This window comes from Pyricularia grisea, chromosome VII, assembly GCF_004355905.1.
Source record: "Pyricularia grisea strain NI907 chromosome VII, whole genome shotgun sequence".
In the NCBI taxonomy this organism is placed as follows: Eukaryota; Fungi; Ascomycota; class Sordariomycetes; order Magnaporthales; family Pyriculariaceae; genus Pyricularia; species Pyricularia grisea.
Window position 1 is genome coordinate 112,988 of NC_044975.1, and position 13,235 is coordinate 126,222.

Sequence of the window (13,235 nt, forward strand, 5' to 3'; positions counted from 1 at the left end):
CACTAGCCGCTATTTTTGAGGAGCGTGCGGGCGGATAAGGGACTCGCCTTCGCCCTTTTCGCCGGCACCACCGACCCTGCCTCCGCACGACCCACGAGCCACCCCGACGTCCTTTGACAGAGCCGTGGAGCCACCTGTCGACGCTAATACCGATCTCGAGCAGCCGGAACTGCAGCTCGCCGCACAGGTGATGATATCTTTCCACTGGTCCCCGAATATCGGCACAAAGGTCAGCACAAAATCCTTACCGTTCACGTTCAGCGGTGGGCAGTGCAGATCAAGACAAGGCGCCTGAGAAGCCATTGAAGACCTCCTGAACCAAGATAATCAGGTTGCGCATGGCTGTCGTGGCCCGCGCCAGATCATCATGCTGTTGGCCGATTCTTCGTCCGAACTACAGCTTTTTGCTTCTTTTGGAATGTTCGTCTTTCGTTTCAGTGACTCGATTGACATGAATTATATCGTTCCAGTTTTTAAAAAAAAAACTCCACTGCGAGGTTATCGGTTGTATAGCATCGTTGTCATCGAATGGGCTATCTTGTGGATCACTAAAGTGTCTCGTGATGAATCGAGGTGTTTCTGTATAAATGGTAAGGATTAAGAGGATTGTGGATCACCCCAAGTGTCCTGCCAATAACTAACAATTTACAATTTTCTTGCTACTGCCACTCATCCCAGTACATGTGGCCCTTATACAATGAGCAGCATAAGCAGCGAGTTATTTTTTGCTGTTGAACTGATTAAATTTTACAAGACCGCTGTGACAAGCTACGAATGAAGGAAGAAGAAGCTATAACTTAGACCAACTGCTTACTAGTTTAGTATAACGACAGGCTGATGAGACTCATGGCCTTTTTCCAAGACCCACCAGTCCCGTTCTCTCCTTTTTTTCCTACTTTTACCTCCAGGCGGACTTTGGCCATATTCACTTATGTACACTGGACTACACGATTTGTGGCAGAAATAGCCATGATCGAGTCCAGACCTTATAAAGGCAACACAAAACATACCTCGGGGACAAAAAGACAATGACGAAATGTGGAGTAGCACACTACTACCAATCGAAGCGTGTGGCAACAAAAGAAAAAGGTTCGCAATCTCACTCATCCCAAGCACCGGCCACCAGTCTGTGTAGATAGGTACTCGGGACATGTCAATTCTTGACGTTGTAGTCATGAAGTCTCTTCCGGTCAGGCTTGAACTGACAACCTCTCGATGTTGCGTTGGGACTTAACAGTCGAACGCGCTAGCCAATTGCGCCACGGAAGATGACAAATTGAATTTGAGATGATGATCCTGCCAGTGGAGACGGATCAAAAGATACCCTGACTCTGGCTGCTATGTCGGAAGCGATCCGCGATTTAAAGGGTGACTGGGTCATATTACGATTTTGCCTAAATAGAAAAAAATATAAGAAAAGATAAACACAATGCTTGACAGATTAAAAAAAGCTCAGTGAGGTGCGCTTCGTTCTGCACGCACTCCTCACCCCACTGAGCAAAGTCAACCCTTGCATGTCTCGAGGACAGCGCGTGGATCAGAAGGAGCTTGGACAGCTCCACGGGAAGACGCGTGCAAAGGAGCGAGGACTTGACAAACGACTCGCTCATATTATTCTGCAGAAAATATGAAATTTTGAGTCTAAGGACTGGACAGTAAATAGCCGTTGCGTCCTGGAACTTCTCAGAATCGTAATGCGTGAGGTCAATTTCCGGGCGTGCCGGCCTCGATGGCCACATCTCACATATCTAAGAGCAATTCATTGCCTCCCACACCGTCGCTTGCCAGACAGCTCGTAAAAAGCGGCGAGCAGAGCCTTGGGGGAAAGTCCCTGTACGTTCGCGGCTCGCGTTCTTCTGGACTGAGAGGCCTCTCAGATACCAACAAAAATAACCTCAAGATAACAGAATAGTGATGAAATTATCAGTGCGGTTCAGTATCATGAATCGCACCCGCGGCTTTCGTGATGATGAGACGTGCCAGCGGCGACATCCACCGACCGGTTTGTGGTTTCGGGCAGGCCATCTATCTTTGCTATTATGGTCTCCTTTGTCAATTTTCAGGAAAAGAAATCGATATGTCTAGGAACTTGAAGGCGCAAAAATGTTTACCAAGCTTCCCACGAGAACCTGCATAAATGCGTTCCCAAATTATAAAGCTGTTTAGTTGTTCGTAGTAGCTTGCGCGATATTTGTCCGACAGTCGAATAAGATGGGGGAAAAAAGACCTGACTCGATCACGTATCATGTTGATGGCTAAACCTTTCCCAAACATAAGGTAGCTATCATATAGGTGCAGCACGCTACGTGTGCGTCAGCTCCGTAAGGGACCCCGACGGTGGCCAGCCAGGCTTGTAAAGCTCGGACTTCCAGTATACCTAAAAGAATTTCGTGACACACTTAACCCTCACTCACTTTAGAGACTTTTCGCTGGTACTGGCGTTCCCTGCCTCGTCAAAATATCCCAAACTGACCTTTTTTGATTGACAACCACCCCCTTTGTGTTTGATCTATTCCAGAGGCTCGCGACATGCCATTACCACCCGAAGAATGGAACAATAATAATGCAACATTAAATTATACTCACATTCTTAGATTGCTGAACATCTGCGAAACATCTAATTCGGAGGTTGGGCTGTGAAAGTTGGGTCGTATAAATAAACACAAGTTTCATAACAGGTTGCTTTATTGGCTTTCTCAAGATAGCCGAACTGGAAGAGGCCTTTGGTAGCGACAACTACTGAAATCGCCTCTCAAACTATCCGATAACTGCACCCAAAGGGTATTTCGGTATCGTCAATGGCATAGTTGGCTTGGTTGGGCTGGTGCGATGGTGGCCCTGGTGATATTTGTGGCCGACACATGCTAATCGACAAGGATGGTTGGCTAGACAGGTATGCAAAGTTGCCGTCGGCGTTTGCAAAACATGCACAGAAACCCTTCTCTATGCCCGTGGACGAGATAAAGTGCCCGGAAATAATGGGAGATTGGTTCCAGTGACAAAACCATTTTCCATCAATCCATATTCTGTCATCGATGGAGATGTTCATTTTCTTTGACCCGCCCTGGCCGCTTTTCCACCCGATCCCTCTTGATGGCATTTGAGATGACGGAAATTTCATCCTGGGATGGGACGCGAGATCACGGTCATTTAAGAAGTGGCAAAGACTGATTTCCATTTTTATCCGTTTAGAAAGTGTGTATGATAATTGAAAAACTAGTTCACCGGCCATGCAGTGCGTAACAATATGCCCGAAACACACTAGGATAGAACATGCTGGCGTCGCGCTAATGCCAAGTCATGTTTGTTTGCATTAAGGTACCCTCAGGTTGTTAAGATTGACTGCAGACTCCGAGTCAGCACATCAATCCGAACATCCATGCGTTGGCGGAACTAGTGTCAACTGTTCACGGAGTTCAATAAACGTCTTGTCCCAACTTTCTGAGGTTACACGAGCTTTCAAAGTTGACTATATATAACTTCAAATTTGAATACCACCCAGAATGAAACTTTAAGAGTTTCATTCACCGATTTGGGAAAATCTCGAGTTGCCTACCCAGGTACATACCTTCAAGGTAGTAAGTAATAGGAGATGTCCAAATCTCAGAGGCATTTATCACAGAAAAATAGTATAAATAGAGTAACAAATCCAGCTTCATTTTCCATTTTTCTCGATACACAGGCACTTCCAACCTCACATTCGTTCATACCGGTCACATTCGTTTATACTGGTCACACTCATTTATACTGCCTACAAAGCTTCAAAGACATAACAATAGCCGCCTAACCCTCAACCAAGTCAACCTCATCAACCCCAATAAATTCTCATCATGCAGTTCTCTACCTTTGTTTCTCTCTTTTCTATGACCGCTAGCGTTATGGCGGCGGTTGGATTGAAAGGTATTCATTTTTCGCTACAACTAAAAACCGAAGGGCCCATGACGTCGACCCTGCTTAACTATTTTACGCGAGGAGCATCCCCAAGTAACGAGTCGACGGCAAATTGGTTCTGGAGCTCAGTGCTAACTGATTAATCACTTAGGCGAATGCCACTCTACTGATGAGTGTATTCGATTTGAGCCAAATGGAAGATCGCTGGTGTGCCTGCGTAAGTTTTTGCCTCATTTCTTTTCGGGATACAGGATGGCATATTTGAACCGGACTGTGAGATTTATACTGACTCCTCGCAGCGGATTCAACCTCAAGCACCAAACTCAGATGCGCCGACAACCCAGCCGACGAGCAGGCAGCTGACGCGGCAGCTAAGCAGAAAGCTCAGGCGGCACTTGAGGCGGCAGCGAAATCGCTTCAGTAACAAGGCAAAACAAAATGTCAACAAGAGAGAAGAGGGTTTCGCGTTGTTGACAGCGTCTCAGAGTTCCAAAGTTATAAATGAAAGCGAGGTAGCACAATATTATGTGTTAACCCTTATATAATTTTCACTTTACAAGAGGATTACTATTGTAGTTAGTTGATGTTAATCTGCAGTTAAAACCGTTAAGCGCACCTTGTAGACAAACAAATCAGGTAACGTATACGGTATAGGTTAATGCCTCGAAGTTATCTTTATTTGCTTCTCTCGTTCATCGTTGACACCTAGCTCTAGTTGCACAAAACAGCCTGGGCTTTCAAATTCTTTTTTTCGCGCTCTGGCATTTTTGCTGTCTATAGTGAGTACACAGACAACAAGATGAACAACGACATTGAAGAACACAGGACCGTTCGCCTAAACCCGTGCACTCAAAATTGAGAGTAATTCACCATGTGTCAGGCCATCCTCACATGATTCCGTAAAGACAAGAATTGAAAACAGTTAACGCAGTCAAGCTTTTTTTCCATCATTCAAATGAACGAGGTTCGTTGCGAGAGTTGGTTCACAGCATACCCACTGGTCTATATGTGCCCTCCAAAAGATTGACACGCACTCTCGTTCTCCTCAAGTCTCATCGATAAACAAACGGCGACTGCACTTTGTGAGAAGGGGAGAAGAAAAGCGCCAAACAAGAGATTCCCAGCCAATAGATACACATCAAGCTACTTTAAGGCCTAGAAAGTGATATTCTTAAAAGTCTGAAATTCAACATAGCTCACAAACAAACCACTCGCAAACAAAGCTAAAGGTGGGCAGGCTATTTACATCTGGCCTTGAGAGCCATCAAACAACCACGTCGATTGCAAGCCTGACCGGCCATACATGCAAGTAATTCTCACTTTATTGAAATTGGAAATCAGAGGCTTAGAGACCAAAACACAACGAGAGGGACGGTAAAGAAGCAGCACGCAAGAGCCGAATTGAATCCAAGGACTTGCAGCGATATACGATTTAAAAGTGAGCAAAAACAGTCGGGAAGTATATTAACAATGAAGATAAACACAAATGAGAGACTAGCCAGAAAAGAGGCTCCGAAAATCGTGGGTACTTTCAATGTGGCTTTTACCGCAGAACTCTCTCCTGCCCTCGAAGTAAGTAGTTTGACGCTCTTTCTGTGAGGCACCTGTGTTACTTCTTTCGCTTCATTTTTTGGTCGTAAATGACGCTGTGGTTTTTGAAATGCAATTCCCAAATTCCTCATTCTCTCGCCTTGACCTTTGCAATGTCGGAATTCCTTTTTTGACGATCCCGGTTAACTAACGGTGGAGGAAATGCTAATTCGGTGTCGGGAATTGTTTGTTGAAACAACGATAAATTAGTGGTTTTTATCTGCTTCCTTCTTTTAATCATCAAAACATCTCAAGTCCCTTTTAGCCCATAAATCCCATTCAAAGTCTTCGTCCGCATATACAAGATCGGCTTGGATTGAAAGATTTGGTTCATGAGAAGGCCAAGTACCATCTGTCCAATCGTCGTCTTGGCGATCACATTGTTCGTTTACCCGATATTTGATTGCGTAACCATCCCAATACAAAGTGCCTTGGCCGGGGGCAAAGCTGAACTGGTCGGCCACTACTATTCTGTTTAAAAATAGTAGAAGATGACAACCAACAAGTTGTTTTTCTGCGCTCACAGGAGGCAGAGAATTTGCAGGGCCCCGACGATCTGCGCGATACAAAGGGCCTCCAGGGCGTTTTAGTCCTCGCCCTGGGGGGTTCACAGGAGTCAGAGAACTTGCAGGGCGCCGACGATCTGCACGATACAAGGGGCCTCCAGGGCGTTTTCGTCCTCGCGCTGCGGAGTCCACAGGAGTTAGAGGGCTTTCGGGGCGCTGAGTGTTTCCAAGGCTTTGGAGGGCATAATTATTTTCAACTTGCCCAGCGCTAGCCAAGTTGAGAAAAATGCCCAGAGCGGAAATATATTGAAGACGCATAATGTAAAGTTGCAAACAATCTACAAGAAGCTAAAAAGTTATAATATATAAAATAATTCGGCAGAAACCAGATGATGGTAAAGCGTAATGCTTTTTTGGGCTAAACTTTCAACCTCGACTTTAAAACCCCCTCAGTTTCTACTTTATATTAATTTTCACATACTTCTCTTGAATTAAATTTTCGTGCAGGTCTAATTTTAATTAACGTTATAATTTTGGAATATTTTCAAGAATGCGTCCCTGCATTAACTTGTATAAATACATATATATATATATATATATATATATATATGTTGATAGGAATAAAGTGATCGCTGCGATCGGTAAAAACAATATAACAAATAAACGGTATTCTCATGCATGCTATCTAACTCTCTATAACTATTTACAATCCTGCAGAAATCCGTTAAAATCTCTGTTACGTATTTTAAAATTACGTGTTACCACACGTGATTTACCCACACGTATATTTGCCCGCGAATAAATACAGGCTATTTTTTATATTAATTGCAAATATACGCACCCTTTAAACCCGTAAATAATTATTAATAAATAAATAAAAAAAAATAACGCGTTTAAAAAATCGTAAAATTTTTTAACGTTATAAACGAACGTTTTATTTTAACCGTTTCCTAATAAATAAAGGGAATTTTATTATTTTTTAATAATAATAAAATAACTTTTTATTTACGTAAACGTTTAATTTATTATAAATAACCAATTATAATACGAAAATTTAATAGGAATTTTATATTATAATAATTACCGATTTTTTTTTAATTCGTTTATAAATAGGCCGTTTTTTTTTAATTTGTAATTTTTTCGTTTTAATTTTCCGATTTACGTTTTATTAAATTTATTATGAATAAATTATTTATTTTTAACGATTATTTGGTAAATATATTATCGTTAATATAAATTAAAAAATAATTAAATTATTATTTTTTGGTTTGGCGGTTTGCGCCGCCAATAATTTTACGCCCGCCGGCCTTATCCGGTACCTTTTATTTTCGGGCCGTTTTAAAGTTTTTACGCCCACCGTTACCGCCGCCGCTACCCCCGCCTTTACCGTTACCGTTACCGTTATCCCTACCGCTATTATTTTTACCGGTACCCTTACCGCTATTACCTTTACCGGTACCCGTAAGGGTAAAAAATTTATTACCGTTACCGGTATTTATAAAAGTAAAAAATCTATTACCGTTATATCCGTTAATCGGATTACCAAAATTAAAAATAAATATACGTATTTTCCTTTTCCGTTTATTTTTCGTTTAATTGTTTGGAATTAATAATTTATATATAATATATATTTTTATTATTACCGTCCCCCGCCCCCGTTCCGCCGCCGGCGTAATCCGGCCGAAATTTTATTTGGATTGTTTGCGTTTTATTTTCGCGGGTAAATAAAAATCCGGCAATTTCGCGGTTTACCGCGAAACGAATCCGTTTTTTAAATAATATTATAAATATATTTCCGGATATTTTTACGAAAAAATCCCCGTTTTTACCCGTTTTTTTACCGTCCGTTTTTTAACGGTTATTACCAAAAACGATAAAATTATAAATTATAATATTTACCGTTTTTTTCCTTTTTATTTAATATTAATATATATTTTAAACAATTACCAAATAACGCCTTATCGTTAAAGGGATATTAAAAATTTGGAAAAAAAAAATAATAATAACGTAACCGTGGCGGTTATATTGGCCGAAAAAAATAAAAAAAAAGCCAAACGGGCCGTTTTACGGTTTGTAAAAATCTTATTTTAATTTATTGGTTATTCCCTACGGATTCCTTTCGGGGGTTAAAAAATCGTTATTTTTCGTATTTTTTTTAAAAGGTAAATATTAATTTGTACGTTATACCCTATTTATATTATACTTTATATTATAACCTTTTTTCGCATTTTTTTATTAATTACGTTATATTTAACCCTTTATACGTATCCGTAATTTATTCGTTAATATTATATTTTTTAACGCGTTATTCGGGTGTTTTTTCGTTATAACGTTTGTAAGGTTATTTAATTTATTAATTTATTGGATTTTTTATATTTTACGTTTTTCGTACAATTATTTAATCGTTATAATATTAATTATTAATTTTTTTTTACAATAATTCCAAATTATATTAAATAATCGTACAATAATTTGGACTTTATGTAAATTACGAAATTTAAAAACGGTAGGCCGTTACGCTTACAAATTATTCGGAACGTACGCGCTAATATAAAACCTATATTTAACCCGTTTATTATACCGTAAATTTCGTTAACCAAAACGTTACGCGTTACGCGTTTATATTTGGTGGAAAACTAATATATAATATTACTTTATATTTCGAAATTATCCTCGTTTTTATAACTAATTTCGTTGTTATATAAAATTACGTAATTTATTTGTAAATTTAAATCCTTTAATTAACGAACGATCCGTTTACGAATACGTATAATTTCGCTATTTTTATAAATAATAAAATATATTTTAATTTTTTTTACTGGTTTTTAATTTATTATTATAATCGTTTGTTAAACGTTTCGATTTTTATATTTAACGGGTTAACCGTTTACGCGATTATTAAAAAATCGAATATAATTTCGGATTGGTAAATAATAAAAATATAAACCTTTTTTGCCCGTTAAACCACGTATTATTATTTACGATTTGGCGTTTATACGTTTACCAATTTTAGGCGATTTATTTATTTTTTTTATTATATTAATATATCGCCGTTTCGCAATATTATTTTATAACCGTTAAAATTTTTAACGTTTCCCGCCTGTAATATTTTTTGCGGTTTCGCTAATAGCCCTATTTTTTGGAATTTTATTTTTTCGTACGTAATAAATTCGGGATTTCCCAAATTTAACGTATCGTTTATTTATAAACCCATTAACCCAAACGGACCGTTTTTCGTAATTAAAAAACAAATATTATATTTAAACGTTATATAATTTAATTATTTTTTATAATAACGTTAATAAATATTAAACCAATATAATTTTAATTTTATTAACCCGTATAACGGTTTATTAAATTTAAAATAAATCCCCGGCGGGTATTTATACAATAATTTTTTCGGAATTTTTACTAATACGTCCCTAACGAATTGGTTTTTAAATTGGGTATACGCCTGGCTAATATTTCTAATTATAAAAACGTAACCGAATTATACCATTATAATAGGTATAATCGTTAAAATTAATCGTTAATTATACCGTATAATCGTTAACGTTTGCATTAATAAGTTTTTTTTTTCGTTATTATTATATCCCTATATAATAAAACGTAATTTTTCGTACGGGCGATCTATTATTTTTTTAATTTTCCGTACCATTTTAATACTAAAAATCCGGTTATATATATTATTTCCGTATATTGGTTTAAATATTTTTACGTTTAATAAAATATTTATTTCCGTTATATTTAATTATTCGAATAGAACCCCTAACGTTATTATTTTTTTTTCGGCCCTATATTTAATAACCAATTTTTTAAATTGGGTTTTTTTAATTAATATAAACGTTTCGTCGTAATATATTTTGGGCCGTTTTTATTTAATATTACGCCGTTAATCTTTTGGATTAATTACCATATAAATTATAAAATTATTTTTAAAAGTAATTTATTATAATATAATAAATATTTTTATAAAGGGATTTGGCGTTGGTTTAAAAGGTTTTTTCGGGGGTTTTAATACCGTTTTAAACGCCTTTTCCGCCGTAGTTAAATTTCCCCTAAATACGTAAATTCGGCCTAATTACCCTATATATTGTTCGGTTATTTTTAATATTTATAATAAAATTTAACGTACGTATTTTTAAAATCGGAATCGCCGTTAGGTAATATTACCCGTATTATATTTTCGGTAATAAAAATAATTTTATAAAGGTTATTTTAATTACCCTTTTCGCGGTATACCAATATTTTATTACCTAATATTAACGTACGCGGTAATTTATTTTTTATATTAAACCCGTTTTTAATAATTAACGCGTCGTTTAATTTTTTTTTTATAATAATTTTTCGGAATTTAATTATGGTTTTATTTATTATTCCCGCGCGTTTTATTTGGGTAGGCATTAAAAGTAAATTTATAATTATTTTTGGTATAATTTTAAAAATTAATAACGTGGGTATTAGCCCGTTCGGTCCGGCGGTATCGTTAACCGCTTTTACCGCTATTTAAAAAATAATTTTTTATAAATAATCGTTACCGTATTTTACCCGGATAATTTTATACGCCTTCCTTAAAAATATATAAAAACGTTCGATTTTACCTATAATTTAATACGCCTTTATAAAAATTTAATAATATATAATCCCTAAAAAGCGCGTTTTTACGTAAAATTTAATTATACGGAAATTAGGCCCTAAATCGAACGTTAATACGTTTGGCGAATTTAAATAAATATCGATTTAATATTATTTTAACGCCTTCCACGTTTTTTTGGTTAATATATTAACCAAAAATGGGGCAAATTAAAATATAATATTCGTATCGATTATATAAAATATTAACCGACTATTTAAATATATAATATTAATAATAATTTTGTAATTAAAATTAATATCCTTTTTTAAAGTAAATTTAAAACGTTACGGTAATTTTCCTTTTTTTTGGTAAAAATAGCATATTTTATTAATTATTTAAATTATTTTAAAATCCGCGTTTTCGCCTATACGTTATAATAAACGCCAAAATTTGTTAATAAAAAAATACCTAAAATATTTGTAAATTCGCCGTAATTTTTTTTCCGTTAAAAACGTTCCCGCAATTTTAAAATCGGTAAAAAATATAATCCTTTACGCGATATTATCCAAATAAAACCAGGGGTACCCCTTTTTTCGTTTTATAAATATTCGTTTACCGTTACCGTAAACAATTTCGTTTCGAATATTATTATAATAGGCCTATAATTTATTTATATTTTTTAATAATACTAAAAACGGTATATTTATTTTTATAATATAAAACGTAACTATCCCTATAAAAGTAGGTATATCGGCAATTTTTATCGATATTATTACGCCATTTTAACCAAAACGTATACGTATTTTTCCAATACGTTATTAATTTATATACAAATTTATTTTATATTATTATAATACTATAAATTGCTTAAATCCTACCGTTAAATATTTAACCGCGCCGGTATTTGGCAAAAAACCTTTTCATTGTATATTAATTTATATAAATATATAATTTAGGCGATTAACTAATTACGTTATTTTTTATTTTTATATAACGTTAAATTTATATTTAAAAAATTCGTTTATTAAAAATTTTATATCCTATATTATTATATAATGGCTGATTATAATGGGTTTTTCGTTTATAAATTTTATTAAATAACCCTTTAATATTTTTAAATTATTATTGCCCAAATTTTCGTCAAATCTTTCCGCGGTTTGTAAAAACGTTTTATAACTTCGTATATTTTGGTTATAATTTTTTTATTCGCGTTTTTAACGTTTTTTTTAACGCGTTATTTTTTTCATATATTTTTATAATTTGTAATTTTCCTTTTTACAAATATAATATTTTCCTTTTTTTTGTACTTTTTTTTTTGGGGTTTAATCCCTAATTTCGTTCGAATTTTTAAACCCAATTATTTACGGTATAACAATCGTTTAATTCGAATTATTATTTGGTATTTACGATTAATTAAATATTGGCCGTTAATTTATAATTTATTTTCGATAATTATAAACCGGCGTAATTAATTGTAAAATTTTTCGTACGACCTTTTTTTCGTATTTATAAATATTAATTTTAATTTTAATATTTTTTATATAATCCGTATCGTATTATTAACGAACTAATATTTAAATTAATAATTTAATCCTATAATTTTTTAATACCGTTATAATTTATCGAAAGAAAAATTTAAAATTTATTTTGGGGTTTTATTTATATTTTCGGGTTTATTTTTTACAAAATAAAACATAATTAAATTCCAATTTAAATAATATTATTAACGGATAAAATCGGTATTAAACCTTTTTTTTAGGCGTAAATATATATTTTTAAAAATTTTATTTTTATTTATATATATCCGGAAATAATCGTTGATTTTTCCCTTTAAAATCTACGGAAATACGGCGTATATTTGGGAAATTTTAATTTATATTATTTAACAAATATTTATAAAATTAAATATCTTTTTATCCAAAAAATCGTATAAATTTCCTAAATAATTATTATTTTTTTCCCAAATTTGTAAAAGAATTTTAACGTAATAAACGGAAACGTTTAATTGGGTATTTAAATGGGTAATAAACGTTTATATATAATAATATTTTATACCGTAATAAAACGATTATACGTTTGGAAAATTTCGTACGCAATTAATTATTTTTTTTTAAATATTTACCCGTTTATTCCAAGGTTTTTTTTTATATTTTTCGCTAAATGGTTTTATATTACCAAACGGTTATTCCCCGGAAACGGTAAATAGGTAATAAATATAATCGTACTATATATTAAATAATAACCGTAATTTTGGGTCGGGCCTTTAAAAATTTACCCTAAACGTAAAATATACGGGCTGTAAATTGGTAAATAATAAAATGCAATTTTTTGTTTTTTTAATTAAAAATTCGCTAGGATTACGGTTTTACGTAATTACCGTTTACGGCTTTTTTTTTGCAGTTTTTATAATATCTATTAATTTTCGGCCTATTTTTCCGTATTTTCGACCTGGTATTATAATTTTATAATTTTATAAATAATTTTTTAAAATTCGTATAAATTTTTTATTATATTTATTAAAATTTTCCTTTTTCCAGCTTTTAAATTCTTCGATATAATATTCCAATAAACGGTTATTTTTTTTAAATATTATAAGTTTTTCGAAATCGCAAATTATTTTAATAATCCATACGTTTTTTTACGCAATTATTATTTGGCCTGGATATTTGGAT

General features: G+C 34.3%; 1 protein-coding gene across 1 annotated transcript; it reads right to left on the minus strand.

Moving 5' to 3' along the window:
- Positions 1-9: 9 nt before the first annotated feature.
- On the minus strand, positions 10-303 carry PgNI_10097 (uncharacterized protein; the record flags this gene model as incomplete). The annotated part of the gene is made up of 1 exon (XM_031130073.1): positions 10-303. One exon carries the CDS (start codon positions 301-303, stop codon positions 10-12), a length of 294 nt encoding a protein of 97 aa, XP_030980117.1.
- Positions 304-13,235: the final 12,932 nt, after the last annotated feature.